Raw genomic sequence first — 14,171 nt, 5'->3', positions numbered from 1 at the left:
AACATGCGTGTACATATTATACATATATGTATAATAAAAAAAACCAATTTTTTTTCTTTTTAATTCGTATCATACCTATACACATATGTATACTCTCATTTAATATCTAGTTACGTAATGTACATATGTGTACATTATCATTTACCTTAAATTATACATATGTGTATAGGAAAAAAAGATGTGTGTACATATATGAACATATTTTACATATATGTATAATTTAGCTAAACCGAGAATTTTTATTTTTTTTACGTTTTTTTTAGAAACCGGGATGATAAATAAGAACTTTGGTTTTTTTACTTTTTTTATTTTTGTGTTTTTAATTGTTTTATGTTTATTTTTATTTTTGGGTTTTTTTTGTCCAAAATGGTTCTTATAGTTCTCAATTTCTAAAAAGTTCTCACATGATTCTGATCTTAGATATATATATATATATCAAAAACAAGTCATCGGTTTGGTTATGAGTTTGTGATGATGATTGTCTATTGTTGTCGGGTACTGATTTGGAACACTTGGCGGCGGTGGAGTTGTGGTGGCAGTTGGCCATTGTGGTTGCCGATTGTGGTCTATCATTGACTGGTCATGATTGTTCATTGGTGTTTTGCTGACGGTTTTACACCTGATAAAAATAGTAAATAAACATTTTTAAAATCGATAAAAAAAGATTAAAAACAATTTTGTATTAAAGAAAACAAAGGTTAATATTAAGATTTGTAAACCAAATCATGAGTTGTTTTATACATGTACTTTTAATTTTAAAAAGTAAGCTACTATTTTAAAAAAGTTGAGATTGCTATTTAAGAAGAAAAGTAAGTTCTTAAAAAGAAGAAAAAAAGCTATAACATTTTAGAAAATAGTTTTTGTAGAATAAAATTACATGAATATGAACTTAAGACAAGAGACGAATTAATTAATTAAGTTTCCTTTGTAAAAAAAGTATGAATTAAACAAAAAGGAGAAAACCTATGGAACTATGAATGTATATGATATTATAAATTGAAATTATATATTTATAATAAAAAAAGACGTAAGATTGATCCATCTTGATTTTATCCAAAAACATTACGAGTTAGGAACAAAAAACTTATCAAGAACACCATTTTGATAAAATTTTTCAATGAACAATTTTGGTAAATAATTATCTCACCAACACTCTTTTGAAAAAAAAAAACTTGAATTAAGAGCATATCTTTAGACTTTAATGGACCTATAATTTGATATGCTATGCAACTTTTTAGGAAAAAAAATATTGAAATTGCTTTGAAGTATTATATAAAATGAGATTAAAATATGATTGTTATAGTTTGGTTATTCCAATTTGTGGGTCCATTACATTCGACTTTGGTCCATAAGGTTGGTATACTCTCATGTTGGTTCATTAATTTAACGAGTACATCAATAAAATATTTTTTTGAAGTTAAAAGAATAAACCAGTAACTCTACATGCTGACCTAAACACGACTTGAAACTCACATAAACTTATTTAGATAAAACTAGTCAATGAATCTCACATTCTCGTGTCGTGTCAAAATTCAGATCTCTGTCAAATTCGGTAAAATCACATTAATGATTAATGACAACTCCTTAAACCTTAATTATGCAGTCTTAACCCCCATTTGATTAGGCGATAAACACGTTTAAAGACCCTCTTGGCTGCTTGTTCCTTTCAAATCAAGTTCTCTTCAATGATGAACTTTTATTTTTATAAAAAACGATTTCTTGAATCTTACTCAAATCTCACCAGCCCCTTTTTTCATCATCATTCATGTTTTTTTATCTTGCTCCTCAAGCTTCCTTTCACATTCTTTGAACCAATTTTCTACCGAAATAACATGATCTCGGTGTAAAATTTTCACGTTAAAACACACATATATAGGCGCATTTTTTTATGCTTTTTGAACATTGTTCTTCAATAACGAATTGGTATAGCTCACTAGCACGTATACGATGAATTTGGATTGAATATTTCGTAATCTTATAACTAGAAAAATATTACAAACTCATCTAACCATGAATCTGTACAATTAAAGTTGAACTCGAACTCCTAACTAACTAATAAATAAAACCACATGTTTATCTTAAATCTAATTAGCTATCATAAATTAAATACAATTCATTTAATAACTAATTGTCCCAATTTCATAACTCGAAACTAGACCAACTTGAACCGCCATTGCTCAAGATCGGCCCAACTCATTGATTGGACGGGAATTAAGTCCAACAATTTTACAAGAGGCGGTTTTAAAATGTAAACTATCTGCATTATTTAAAAGAATGAAATTTTTGTACTATCATTGGTATCTATTAAGGCGGTACCAGTACTCGTTACAAATTATCTCTATATGATATCGGTTCCGTATCAATATTTGTACTGAAGATATTGATATAGAATCTCTAAAAAAATGGTACCGAATCACCAATATTTGGTAAGAAGCTTTGAGAAACGGGGGTTTTAATTTTGATGCATGAATAATACAAAAGTAAATGAAAAAGCACCGAAAACTATATTTTATAGTTGTTAGATTTTACGTTAAAGACATAGGTTTAAATAAAAAGTTAAAACACAATTAAAAGCCGAAAGAAACTTTAAAAGCCGAAAACTGTTTAATAGTTGCACTTCACGAATCACGGCCATTAATTCTTTTATCCTTTAATATTTGTTTTATTTTTATGGCAATATTAAAGTATTAAACATTAGTTTTTTTTTAGTAAAAACAATATAAAAACAATATTAAACATTAGTCCTTTAATATTTGTCTAACCTTATAAAAAAACAATATTAAACATTAGTCCTTTAATATTTGTCTAACCTTATAAAAAAACAATATTAAACATTAGTCCTTTAATATTTGTCTAACCTTATAAAAAAAAGTAAGAGAAAACTATAAAAATCACTTTAATATTTTATAACACTTGGAAAATTGAAATATTAAAATACATGGGCGATAAACCAATCCTTTTACCAGTCCATTGATCGGATTGAATTTCATCATAATTAGATTACATCATAAATAATATAAAAATTAAAAAATATATTTTACAAAAGAAAAAGAAGTATAAAATTACTATATATGTTTTGGTGTGAAATTAACAATAAAAATAAAATTATTAAAATTCAATATCCCAATAAAATACAGTGTCACAAGTATTAACCTACTTAGAAAATGTAATTTTGAGAGAAGAAAAGAATAAAAATTTTGTCCGACCTTCTAATCAGGTTCACAAGTCCGACCTTAATCGGCCCGTTCAAATGTGAATGGTTCAAAGAGGCTTAACTGGAGTGGCTAGACATCCGGTTCCCGGTCCGGCCCTGCGGTTGAAACACTCAAAAAAAGCTAAACAACATTTGAGTTTAAAAAAAATATATATAAATAAATAAAAAATCCCCTAGCTAACTACCGAAAGGTATAGTTTGGACTTTGGAAACGTGTTCAATGTTGTAAACCTTACTTCCCACTTTGCTTAGCTTTTTCGTGACCAAACAATTAATTCAGATCTTTAAGTTAATTAGTTTCTTTTTCTTTTTTCTTATGTGTATTTAAACACATCTTCCCATCCATTTTTTCCACCATCTTATTCTTCTTCCCTGCAACTTCAATTCTTTCTGCATAAAAGGTACCAACTTTTATTATTATTTTTCTAAAGTAAATTTCACAATCGTTCATGTTACTTGGATTTTCAAGAATCAAGAAAAAAGTCAAACTTTTTATATAGATTTTGAATTTTATATGTTGGTTTTCAACAAAATTTGATCTTTTTTAATATTTGCACCAGTTAAAAAAAATGGTGAAGATATGCTGCATTGGAGCTGGTTACGTTGGAGGTCCAACAATGGCTGTGATTGCCCTCAAGTGTCCCGCAATAGAAGTAGCCGTTGTCGATATCTCGGTCTCTCGGATCGCTGCATGGAACAGCGATCAGCTCCCTATTTACGAGCCCGGCCTCGATGACGTGGTCAAGTCATGTAGGGGCAAGAATCTCTTCTTTAGCACTAATGTTGAGAAGCATGTAGCCGAGGCTGACATCATCTTTGTTTCTGTCAACACCCCGACCAAGACCCGAGGCCTTGGCGCTGGGAAAGCCGCGGATTTGACATACTGGGAAAGTGCGGCTCGTATGATCGCTGACGTGTCGAAATCCGACAAGATTGTGGTGGAGAAATCGACGGTTCCTGTGAAAACCGCAGAGGCTATAGAAAAGATCCTTACTCATAATAGCAATGGGGTGAGGTATCAAATCTTGTCTAATCCTGAGTTTTTAGCGGAGGGGACCGCGATAGATGACCTTTTTGCCCCTGACCGCGTGTTGATTGGAGGGAGAGAAACCCCTGACGGTCAAAGGGCGATTAAGGCGTTAAAAGATGTTTACGCTCACTGGGTGCCAGAGGAAAGGATCATGTGCACTAATCTTTGGTCAGCAGAGTTGTCAAAACTCGCTGCCAATGCATTTTTGGCACAGAGGATTTCCTCTGTGAATGCCATGTCAGCGCTATGTGAAGCCACAGGCGCTGACGTGGCACAGGTGTCCCACGCAGTGGGAAAGGATACAAGAATTGGACACAAGTTCCTGAACGCCAGTGTAGGGTTCGGGGGATCTTGTTTCCAGAAGGATATTCTAAACCTCGTCTACATTTGCGAATGCAACGGGCTACCCGAAGTGGCTGATTATTGGAAGCAAGTGATCAAGGTCAATGACTACCAAAAGAACCGATTCGTCAACCGGATCGTTTCTTCAATGTTTAACACGGTTTCTGGCAAAAAGATTGCGGTTCTCGGGTTTGCATTCAAGAAAGACACGGGTGACACGCGGTGCACTTGCAGCCCATGAGCCCAAGGTCGGTTAAGTCAGTTAGTGTGGTGTGGGACGCGTACGAGGCGGCTAAGGGCGCACACGCGGTTTGTATATTGACCGAGTGGGACGAGTTCAAGAATCTTGATTACAAGAAGATCTATGATAGCATGGCGAAACCGGCGTTTTTGTTTGATGGAAGAAATGTTGTGGATCCAAAGAAACTAAGGGAGATTGGGTTCATTGTGTATTCAATTGGGAAGCCATTGGATTCATGGTTGAAGGATATGCCTGCAGTGGCATAAAGTTTGAAGGTTTGGTTCATTGAGAATTATGTTTTTGTTGAGTATATGTTTTTTTTTAATTGTGATTTAGCATTATTGTGTGTTGTTCAGAACAAAATATTTAAATTTTGTTGAGATGATCATTAATAAAACTGCATGGAACTGAAATTTCTCATATTTTTCATTTGTTTTATGTCACTCTTTTTGGGCTAAAAATGGGCTTACGTTCTTATGCTTTAATTTTAACAAGTTGGGCTAATAATGGGCTTAGTTTTTAAGCTTGAATGCCTCTAAACTGAACAACTAAGCCCATTATTAACCCAACTTGTTAAAATTAAATTAAACAAAATTGACTAATAAATCTTCTACCTTTTTTTACTACATATTGCAATGCCCCTAAATGTTTAATTGACTTTCAATAATGTTCTACATATCGAGTGACAATAGTTAATAGATAGTCGTTTGTAATCGTGTCTAGTACTCGTAACTATGTTTTGTGTTTAAGTTTGTACATGCTTGAGTGGCCAATGAACTTATCAAGCGAACTTGTTAAGCTCGTTTGACAAGGATCGAACAGACTTGTTGGGTTATATAGGACAAGTTTGGTTTAGGGTTTTAGTTTAGCCATTCCATCCATTTTCGTGTGAACCAGAATGACTTGTGTTATGTGCTAAAGTCTTGAATTGATTGTAATTTGTTTATGATCAATAGAAGAAGTGTTTGAAAGAATTGTATTATTGTTCTGCTTGTTTATTGCTCGTCATCGTTAATCAAAGGGATTCCGTACCTTTGATAGTATGGATCGGTCTATTAAGATCCAGTCGAGGGACCTACAAATGCAGTTGTATTGTATTGTTTATTATTGACTTTCATTTTGTTTTGCTAAGATAGAAAATAAATTTTTTTTCTCTTTCTTTTTTTAACGGTAAACTCTATATATTCATACATAGAACTTGATTAAAGGCTGGAAAAACAGGAAAGAACAAAAAATAGTTAAGTTTAATAGTTGCTCGATCAAGAGAGCGAGTCCCACACTCTCTTCATACTGTTCTTGGCAGAGTTTCATTAACTCTACTAGTAAGACCAAGTGTAGTGGTGGAGGGGGGAAACAACCCCTCCTTCTCCATTAGTCCAAAATACATAGGTCTTATCTTCTTCCAATTTCAACCGGTTTGTACACAACGGTGCGAGGCAATTGAGCCCTCAAAACGCCTCTAAAACGCCCATGGGGTGATGTACCTAGACACTTTGGGCCATTTTCCCCTCCAAAATGCCCCATTACGGATGATTTAAAAAGTATTTTGAAAATAATGATAAAGTAAAATGCAATTAAATGAGGACATTTTTCCGCTTCGTAACTCGATTTATATAAAAGCATGTGGGTGTAACATTAATAATCCTTTTTGACGCTCATCATACACACGAAATTATGATGATGATAATAAAAACAAACCTAAATCATTTAGTTTTTCCTATTGATAATTCATTATTTTTATTTTTTTTATTTGTACTTATTACATACAAATGTATATCTTACGTATATAAAAAATCAGCACACTAATTTGTTCACATGTTCTTTTTTTTTTGTTTATATATAAATAAAAGTCTAACTAAACATGTTTATGAAATATATAATCTATATATGGTTTGCAATTTGCATGTGTAAGATCCATAAATAAACAAATTCGCTTTGTATTTTTCTAAAATATTGAAAGAGATTAACAAATATTGCATTTCAGTCATCATCTTATATTCCAAGTTTTTTTTTTAAATTAAAAAAATGAATTATTTTTTTGTTTTTCTTTTCTCTTTCAAAAAAAGCCATGTTAATCCTACGATCCTCCCTTGTATGTAGTCAATAGAGGGTACCTTAAATCATTTTGCAAATAATATAATATAGTTGATATATGATAAACAATATTAAGGTTAGGTTTTGTATTAAACTCATCCAAAATTATAAATCTAGTGCATGAGTAAGTATGCCATAAGCCCATAAATCACCAAGTTTAATACATGTAGACCTCTTTTTCATTGCAATAATCTACAAATTCTTTGGGATTAAGTATTGATTAATTAGTTGATGACCAATTAAGCAATCACATGGTTTACTTTATACAAGATTACTTTTGGGGTAATGAACCACTTCAAATAGTTACGAGTCTCCTTCGTGCACTTATGGTATAAGCACTAAATAGATGTGGATCCCATCTTTGTTAAAGAAGATGAGTGTCACAACGCAAAATTAGTATAAACACACAAGCATTACTAGACTCTATAAGAGTGGTGGATTTAAAAGAGAAGTGGGTATTCTAAAAATCTTTTTTTTTTTTTTTGAAACTAGTGGTAACAAAATGTAGACAACAGGTTTTGAAAACTATGCAGGTAAAGTCCAAGGGATATATCGTGATTTTGATAGTCACTCTGGTATTTCTAGATGACGCTATTAAACTACTAAACATAATATATATGCTGGTTTCCTAAGAATGCTAAAAACCTTAAATTTCTGCACTTCGTCAACAAAGTTGAGGGGGGGGGGGGACTCCTCAAGCCTCCTAAATCCGCCTATTCTCTATAAGGTAGTGTTTGGTAGATAAGAATGAGAGGTGGAAGCGGATGAATGAGAAAAAATGTTTGGTTGATTAATTTAATGAAATCATCTATTACTCAGTTCATTTCATTCTATTAAAATACTTCAAATTAATTCCATCAACACTTTTTTTTTTACCCTACATCATCTCCCCCACCCTCCCACCAACCACCGCCGCCGCACCCATCACCACCTCTGCCGCCACCCACCCAACACTGCCACTAGGGGTGTTAACTGTCCGAGTTTGACGGTTTTTTGGGCCAAACCGTTAGTAATGGTTTTTTATAAGTGAAAATTGTAATCGAGCCGTTGAAAGTCGAAATCGAACCAAACCGAATTGTAACTAACGGTCCAGTCCGGTTGGAAAACAGATTACATCATATTACATTTAGCCTTTGTGGTATTGTTTTTCTTAATCCTAGACAAGTAGCAAATTGGCACTTCCTAACAGACCACATTCTATTTCAGTTTATAAAATTGCTTATGCCATGATCCTCAAGTTTACAAAGATTTCATTGAAAAGTAATTTTCATTTGTGGTTCTAAAATGTCTAAAATAATATATATAGTTATAAAATCTCATGTACTTGCACTCTTGTTTATTATTGTTTAGAAGACCCCGCTAAAACTCAAATCGTGAAACCAAGTAGAAAGAATTCAAACCATAAAACTAGACTGGAACCAAACCATTACACCAACCACCACCGCTTACCGCCCACCATAGCACCCGCCACACTACCAGCCACTGGCACCACCGTGACCTCCATCACCCATTACCACTCACCACTATTTCTTCACATTTTCCCATCTACCAAACAACATAAATCAATGATTTATTTCATTTTCACATGGTAATCAAACAAAACAATAGAATGGTAATGATCAAGTTCATTACTTTGTTTATTCAAATATCCAATATAAAAAGATCCAGAAACAAATTTAATCTATAAAGTATCTCTGTGTAGAAAAATGATATAATTAATTCAAAGTTTGTTTAGCTTTTGCTTTGTGAATACATGTTTTTCTAGGTTTTTAGCAATATATTTTAATATAGTTTTATTGCATATAATGTATAAATCAATCATCTAATTAATAATTGTAATTAATATTCTTTTTTATGTTCTAGCTTCTTGCCAGGATTTTTTTTCGCTAGGATTATTTTTAATAAAATATTGTCTTTTAAAGAAAAAACACATCCGATATGCAAATTAAATATAATTTTAATTTAACTTATCCAACCAAATCATAAGGGGGCATAATTATCAAAGCAAAGGCATGTTACCTTTGGCCTAAAAATGTATGCAAAATGTCATGTATTAAAGGACAAAGAGTGACCAAAACTTCACTTGGTTGGTTGTCAAACTTGATCACTTTTACACTCTCTTGTCTCCTAGTGAACCTTGTTTACCTTAATTAACGTCACCACATGTGTATATAACTAATGATAATACTACTCTCATAATTACTCGTACCCTACGCAATACAAGTTGTACATTGTGTTGAATCTTGAAACCGCCCAATGGACATCACTAAATACAAATATGAGAATAGAGGATTCCATAATCTATAATGTCACATAATGTGCATGCACATGTCATGAATTGGACTTGTATGCTAAAAGAATTTTAAAGTAAGGGCTAAAACTAATAAACTACAAAAGTTAGTTGTTTTCTTGTTATCACTAGCATTACAGCTAAACATTGTACTAAGATGCCGGCTTAAACGATACAATTAATGCTAAAGATAGTGATTAACCACAATAAGATATTGAGGTTTATGGTTTGCGTGATGAGAGGAAGCCGGCTTTTTGATTTCATCGGCGACCACTATGTATCATCAATTAGGCTTAGACTTGTAGCTGGCTAGTTAGTAGTTAGTGTGTGATCTTTATTTGCTCTAAGTCGTAGTTATTTATAATAACATATATGCTTTTATTTGTATTTATGTTGGAATATTGATTCAATGAGAAATTAAAATCTCCTACAAAACTCATGTTTACACTCGCGTAAAACACCGAATTAAAAATACAATACAAATATACAATTCAAATAAATTCAATATTTCCATCAATTTTATAATTTCAGGTTTCTCAAACTCAAGATACCATTTATTATAAAATAAAAAATATATGGTATTTAACATATTTGGTTATAATGCGGATAAGCGATTTCAGATAACTAGGCTCATGGGCGGACCTTATTAACGGCGGGGAGGGGTTGTGCCCCCCCCCCCCCCCCGGGTTTTCGGCTCAGAAGTAGAATATATGACCCACGTCTTTGTAATTATGCTATGTTTTATATCTTTTATCCCCCCTATCCGAAAGCTCATATTCATTTATGTGAAAGAAGATGTTATTTTTTGGGATTTATGTTCTTTATTTGATTAAAAAATTTTGGTTACTTTATATGTGCGAACTTATTACTAATTTGAAATTTTTGGCCCCTCCAATGTAACTGTTCAAGTTCTGCTACTGACTAGGTTGGCATCACCTAATTAAAAAAAAAAATAATCTTATGTCTTGTCGTCTTGAATACTTTAGTTTTGATTCTTCTATGAGAGACTCACAAAAATATTCTCTTGTTTTTTTTCAGAACGACTTTACGTTTTCGTTATCATAACGACTTTTCATTATGATAACTGTAACCTTAGTTATAAAAAGAAATTGTGTATCATCATTATCATTATCATTATTATTATTATTATTATTATTATTATTATTATTTACCAGTAGGCTACTAGCACTACCTACTATGGTTGCTTAGCACAAAAAAGCTTTAGCTTCCATTTGCAGGCTTGTGGATTCTTTACTTCACAAACTTGTTGTAGGACCATTTCTCATGTGTCCCTCCCAACTTACTAGTCATTAATTCATTACAAACAGTTTGGTTCTTTATTCAACTTCAAAATGACATAAAGTGTGACACTTGTCCTACTCTGATTAGTCACAGTGAAGGAAACTTTGAGAGGCCCAAGGTGGGACCCACAGCTCTGTCTGTATTTCTGTGGGTAGATTGTTTGATCAGCATTCAACCATGAGGCCAAATGTGGGGCAGTTGCAACCGTCAGATTGGTGTTTTGAGTACTTTTTATCCTTGTTTTCATGCATGGATTTCTCCTTCTTCCTCCAAATATAGTCTCTTCTCTTCAAAAGTAATAAAGGTAACCAACCCATCATCTTTTTTCTTTACTGCTACTCAATTCAGTTCTTGACTTGTCAAATAACATTCTTGGATCTTGTTCTGAGATGGGTTCTTCAAGATTCTTTGTAAAGTTGTGTTCTTGGTAAAGATTTGGGCATTTGTTCTTGTTTCTTGATCTGGGTGTTTAACAATTCTCAAGTTTGATGCTTTAATTTCTGTTCTTGATGGGTTTGATTTGTTTGCATAAAGATTGAATATTTGAGGCTCTGATCTTGTTTCTTGTCAATTCTTGATCTGGGTGTTCTTTAATTCTCTGTTTTTGGATCAATTTAGCTTTGATCTGATCTAATGTTGAATCTTAATCGAAATTCGGTTGAAAAAAGTGATCAAGAAGTGATGAAACATGTGTGTAAGCTCTGCAATAAGGGCTTCCCATGTGGTAGATCCTTGGGAGGTCACATGAGGTCTCATGTGATCAACTCCACTGGCCTTCATCATCAGATTGAGAAGAAGATGAAGCTGTCATCTGTTTACAATGATGTCGGAAAATCGGTGAATTCGAGTGATTTGGGCTATGAGCTTAGAAAAGATCCTAAAAAGACTCATAAAGCGGTCACCAATGACTCAAATTCGGATGAATTTGCGGTTCTTGATAAACTTTGTAAAGAATGTGGAAAGGGGTTTCAGTCTTGGAAGGCTTTATTTGGTCACATGAAGTGTCATTCTGAGAATTCGGGTGCGAATATGAATATCCCTCGAATCAAGAAATCGAAACCGAGATCAAGAAATGTGACCACTAAAGATTCGTCTTCGGACTCCATGAATGCTAATCAAGCTTCAACAAGTGTTGTTTCTGATATTGTTGATGATCAAGAAGCAGAGGTTGCTATGTGTTTGATCATGCTATCTAAAGATGTGGGAAATTGGGGTGAAAAGGTAATCGAAAACGGATGCAAGATGAAGAATTTAGAAGCACCCGAGTCGGGTTTTGATGATCAAAGCAAGAGAAGTTTTGAGTGTGCTACTTGCAACAAGAGTTTCCACTCTTACCAAGCCCTTGGGGGGCATAAAGCAAGCCACAAGAAGCTAAAGGGCTGTTTAGATTCAAAAACCGATGATACCGACATGATCAAAGGCGAGCCCGTGTTAGATCATGATCATATGGTCAATGGGTGTTGTGAAAAAACATTTGATAATCATCAACCATCATCAAGTTTCAATCTTGGTGAATCTTTAAAGAACACAATGGCGGTACGGGCTCATGAATGTTCAATTTGTTTTAGGATTTTCTCATCAGGGCAGGCTTTGGGGGGTCACAAGAGATCACATTTGATTGCTGAGGCGAAACTGAATCAACAAAACCCGAATTTGGTTAAGAAATTTGACGGACCGGTTCATGAAATCCGAGGTTCTTTTGATCTGAACATGCTTCCTGATGAAGAAGAACAAGAGACAGTGATGATGAACACAAGTTCAACAGGGGCAGGGTACAATCCATGGTGCTACAACCATGAATCAGCGGTACTAGGATTGCTCTCAACAAGCTAAGACTTTATCTTTTCAAGTGACGGGTTTATTATACTGGTATTAATGCACCGGATCTTATCAGAGCTTACATAATTCATTGATTCTTTACAAATTTGATGTACTTTCTTGTTTGAAAAACATTTGTAGGTAGCTGAAACACACCTTGTGATAGTCTTAAAGTTTGGTGAAATACATTGGTTTTCTTCATTCATAAACATTGATAGAGCTCGTTAAAGAGCGAACTGAGCTTGGGCTCGAAGTTAAGCGAGCCAGCTCAGGTTAGCTCTAACGAGTTGGAACATGATTATGTCTTTGGATGCTCTCTATTTCTTAAGTATGTCTCTTTTAGTTGATTTTATAGTAGGTCATTTCAAATCTCCAACTTTTATAAGTATTTAAGGTGTTTCATACCTCACTCAAAAATTGTGTCTTGCACTTTGTCTCTTTAATGATTCGGGTACTCGAAAAGTTCACGGGTATCGAGTATACCCATATATATTATATAATATCTGGTTATATAACTTGGGTTTTTGTTATTGGAAACTCAACATTAAAATCACCCTAAAAGTTGAAACAAAAGTATTAATAATACTCAACTAAATTTTTAATACTTTTCTATATTTAATAGTGAGAAATGTCTAGCAAGTAGCAACTTTGAAATATTTGTTATTAAATGTTTAAAGATCATACAATATATTAAAATATTGATTTTCAATAAAGGTTTACGGAAAGAAGCATCTACTGTTGATGATCTGTCAAACTAATACCTAGATAACACTTGAAGATTTAGGTATATTATTTCAATAAACAACTTCTTCCATAAGATTATACCACACTATTTTATTACATGTGCCTATTTCACGATTATTTTGTTGTAGAAACACATGAATTCTTAATCAAATTATTTCAGGCGCTTGTTTAGCCATTTTAATATATATTCCAGACTGTTAACTATTAAAAATTAAAATGTACTGATATATGAAAGCTTCATAAATGAGTAACAAAGTTTTTTAAGAGTTCTAAAATAGTCACTCTTTAAGTCATTTCATTTTTCAATCCTATGTAATCTTTTTTTATATTTTTCATTTAAATTAAGTTCTTAAGAAAAATGAACATATACGAATAGCAATCTAGTTTTCATAATATTAAACTTAAGTCAAATTGAATACCGAGCATTTACGCGTTAAACCTTAGGAATATCTTGGACCAACATAAACACCATGTTTTGGAGAAAACGAAGGCTAAATCTCTAAATGCTATCATATAGATTACAATATGGCATTTGTGGAGGACAAAGAATGCTTTGGTTTGTGATGGGAAGCCGGTTGTTATGGCATATTTGATAGATAAGATAAAGGTTCTAGGATATTTTTGGATTCGGAGTAGATCAAGATCTTCGGCTATGTTTTGGGATGATTGAAAGGGGTTCAATATGTATTATTATTATTATTTATTTTTTATTTTGGGTGGAGGGGGGGGGGGGGTGTTGCTTTTTGTGTATCATTACACAGTTGCTTCTTTTTTTCCCCCTAGTTTAACAAATTTTGTTGTCGTTCCAAAAATAAAGTTAAATTAAAAAACAAAAATCATCACTAAGTACTAACCAACATTTATATAACTTCATTTACATCACTTGATTTTAAAGTTTTTAACATTTATAGCAAAAATATTACGTAAGATTATGCAACTCAAGTCACTTAAAGAAAACTTAAAATGACTTTAATAAGAAACTTGGAAACTTCATTACTATTGTATAAGGTTGTTCTTTTTAGTTGCCCAATGGTAGTATCTGTCACACCCCGACCTATGGTCTAGGCGTATGACCAATAGTTGGTACCTGTTTTGT

The 14,171-nt window shown here is 33.0% G+C and overlaps 1 protein-coding gene and 1 pseudogene across 1 annotated transcript; both read left to right on the top strand.

Annotated features, from left to right (window-relative positions):
* The first annotated feature begins 3,783 nt into the window (after positions 1 to 3,783).
* Positions 3,784 to 5,210, top strand: LOC143574765 (UDP-glucose 6-dehydrogenase 5-like; annotated as a pseudogene).
* A 5,936-nt stretch (positions 5,211 to 11,146) lies between these two features.
* Positions 11,147 to 12,549, top strand: LOC143574764 (zinc finger protein ZAT9-like). Its single transcript, XM_077059304.1, has one exon. It carries the CDS (start codon positions 11,147 to 11,149, stop codon positions 12,344 to 12,346), a length of 1,200 nt encoding a protein of 399 aa, XP_076915419.1. The 3' UTR covers positions 12,347 to 12,549.
* Positions 12,550 to 14,171: the final 1,622 nt, after the last annotated feature.

The sequence above is a fragment of the Bidens hawaiensis genome, unplaced genomic scaffold, assembly GCF_021521415.1.
Source record: "Bidens hawaiensis isolate Kalapana, Puna unplaced genomic scaffold, B.hawaiensis_p1.1 tig00027096_1, whole genome shotgun sequence".
NCBI classification, from domain to species: domain Eukaryota; kingdom Viridiplantae; phylum Streptophyta; class Magnoliopsida; order Asterales; family Asteraceae; genus Bidens; species Bidens hawaiensis.
The sequence above is the reverse complement of the archived record's forward strand: the minus strand, read 5'-3'. Positions and strand labels throughout refer to the sequence as shown.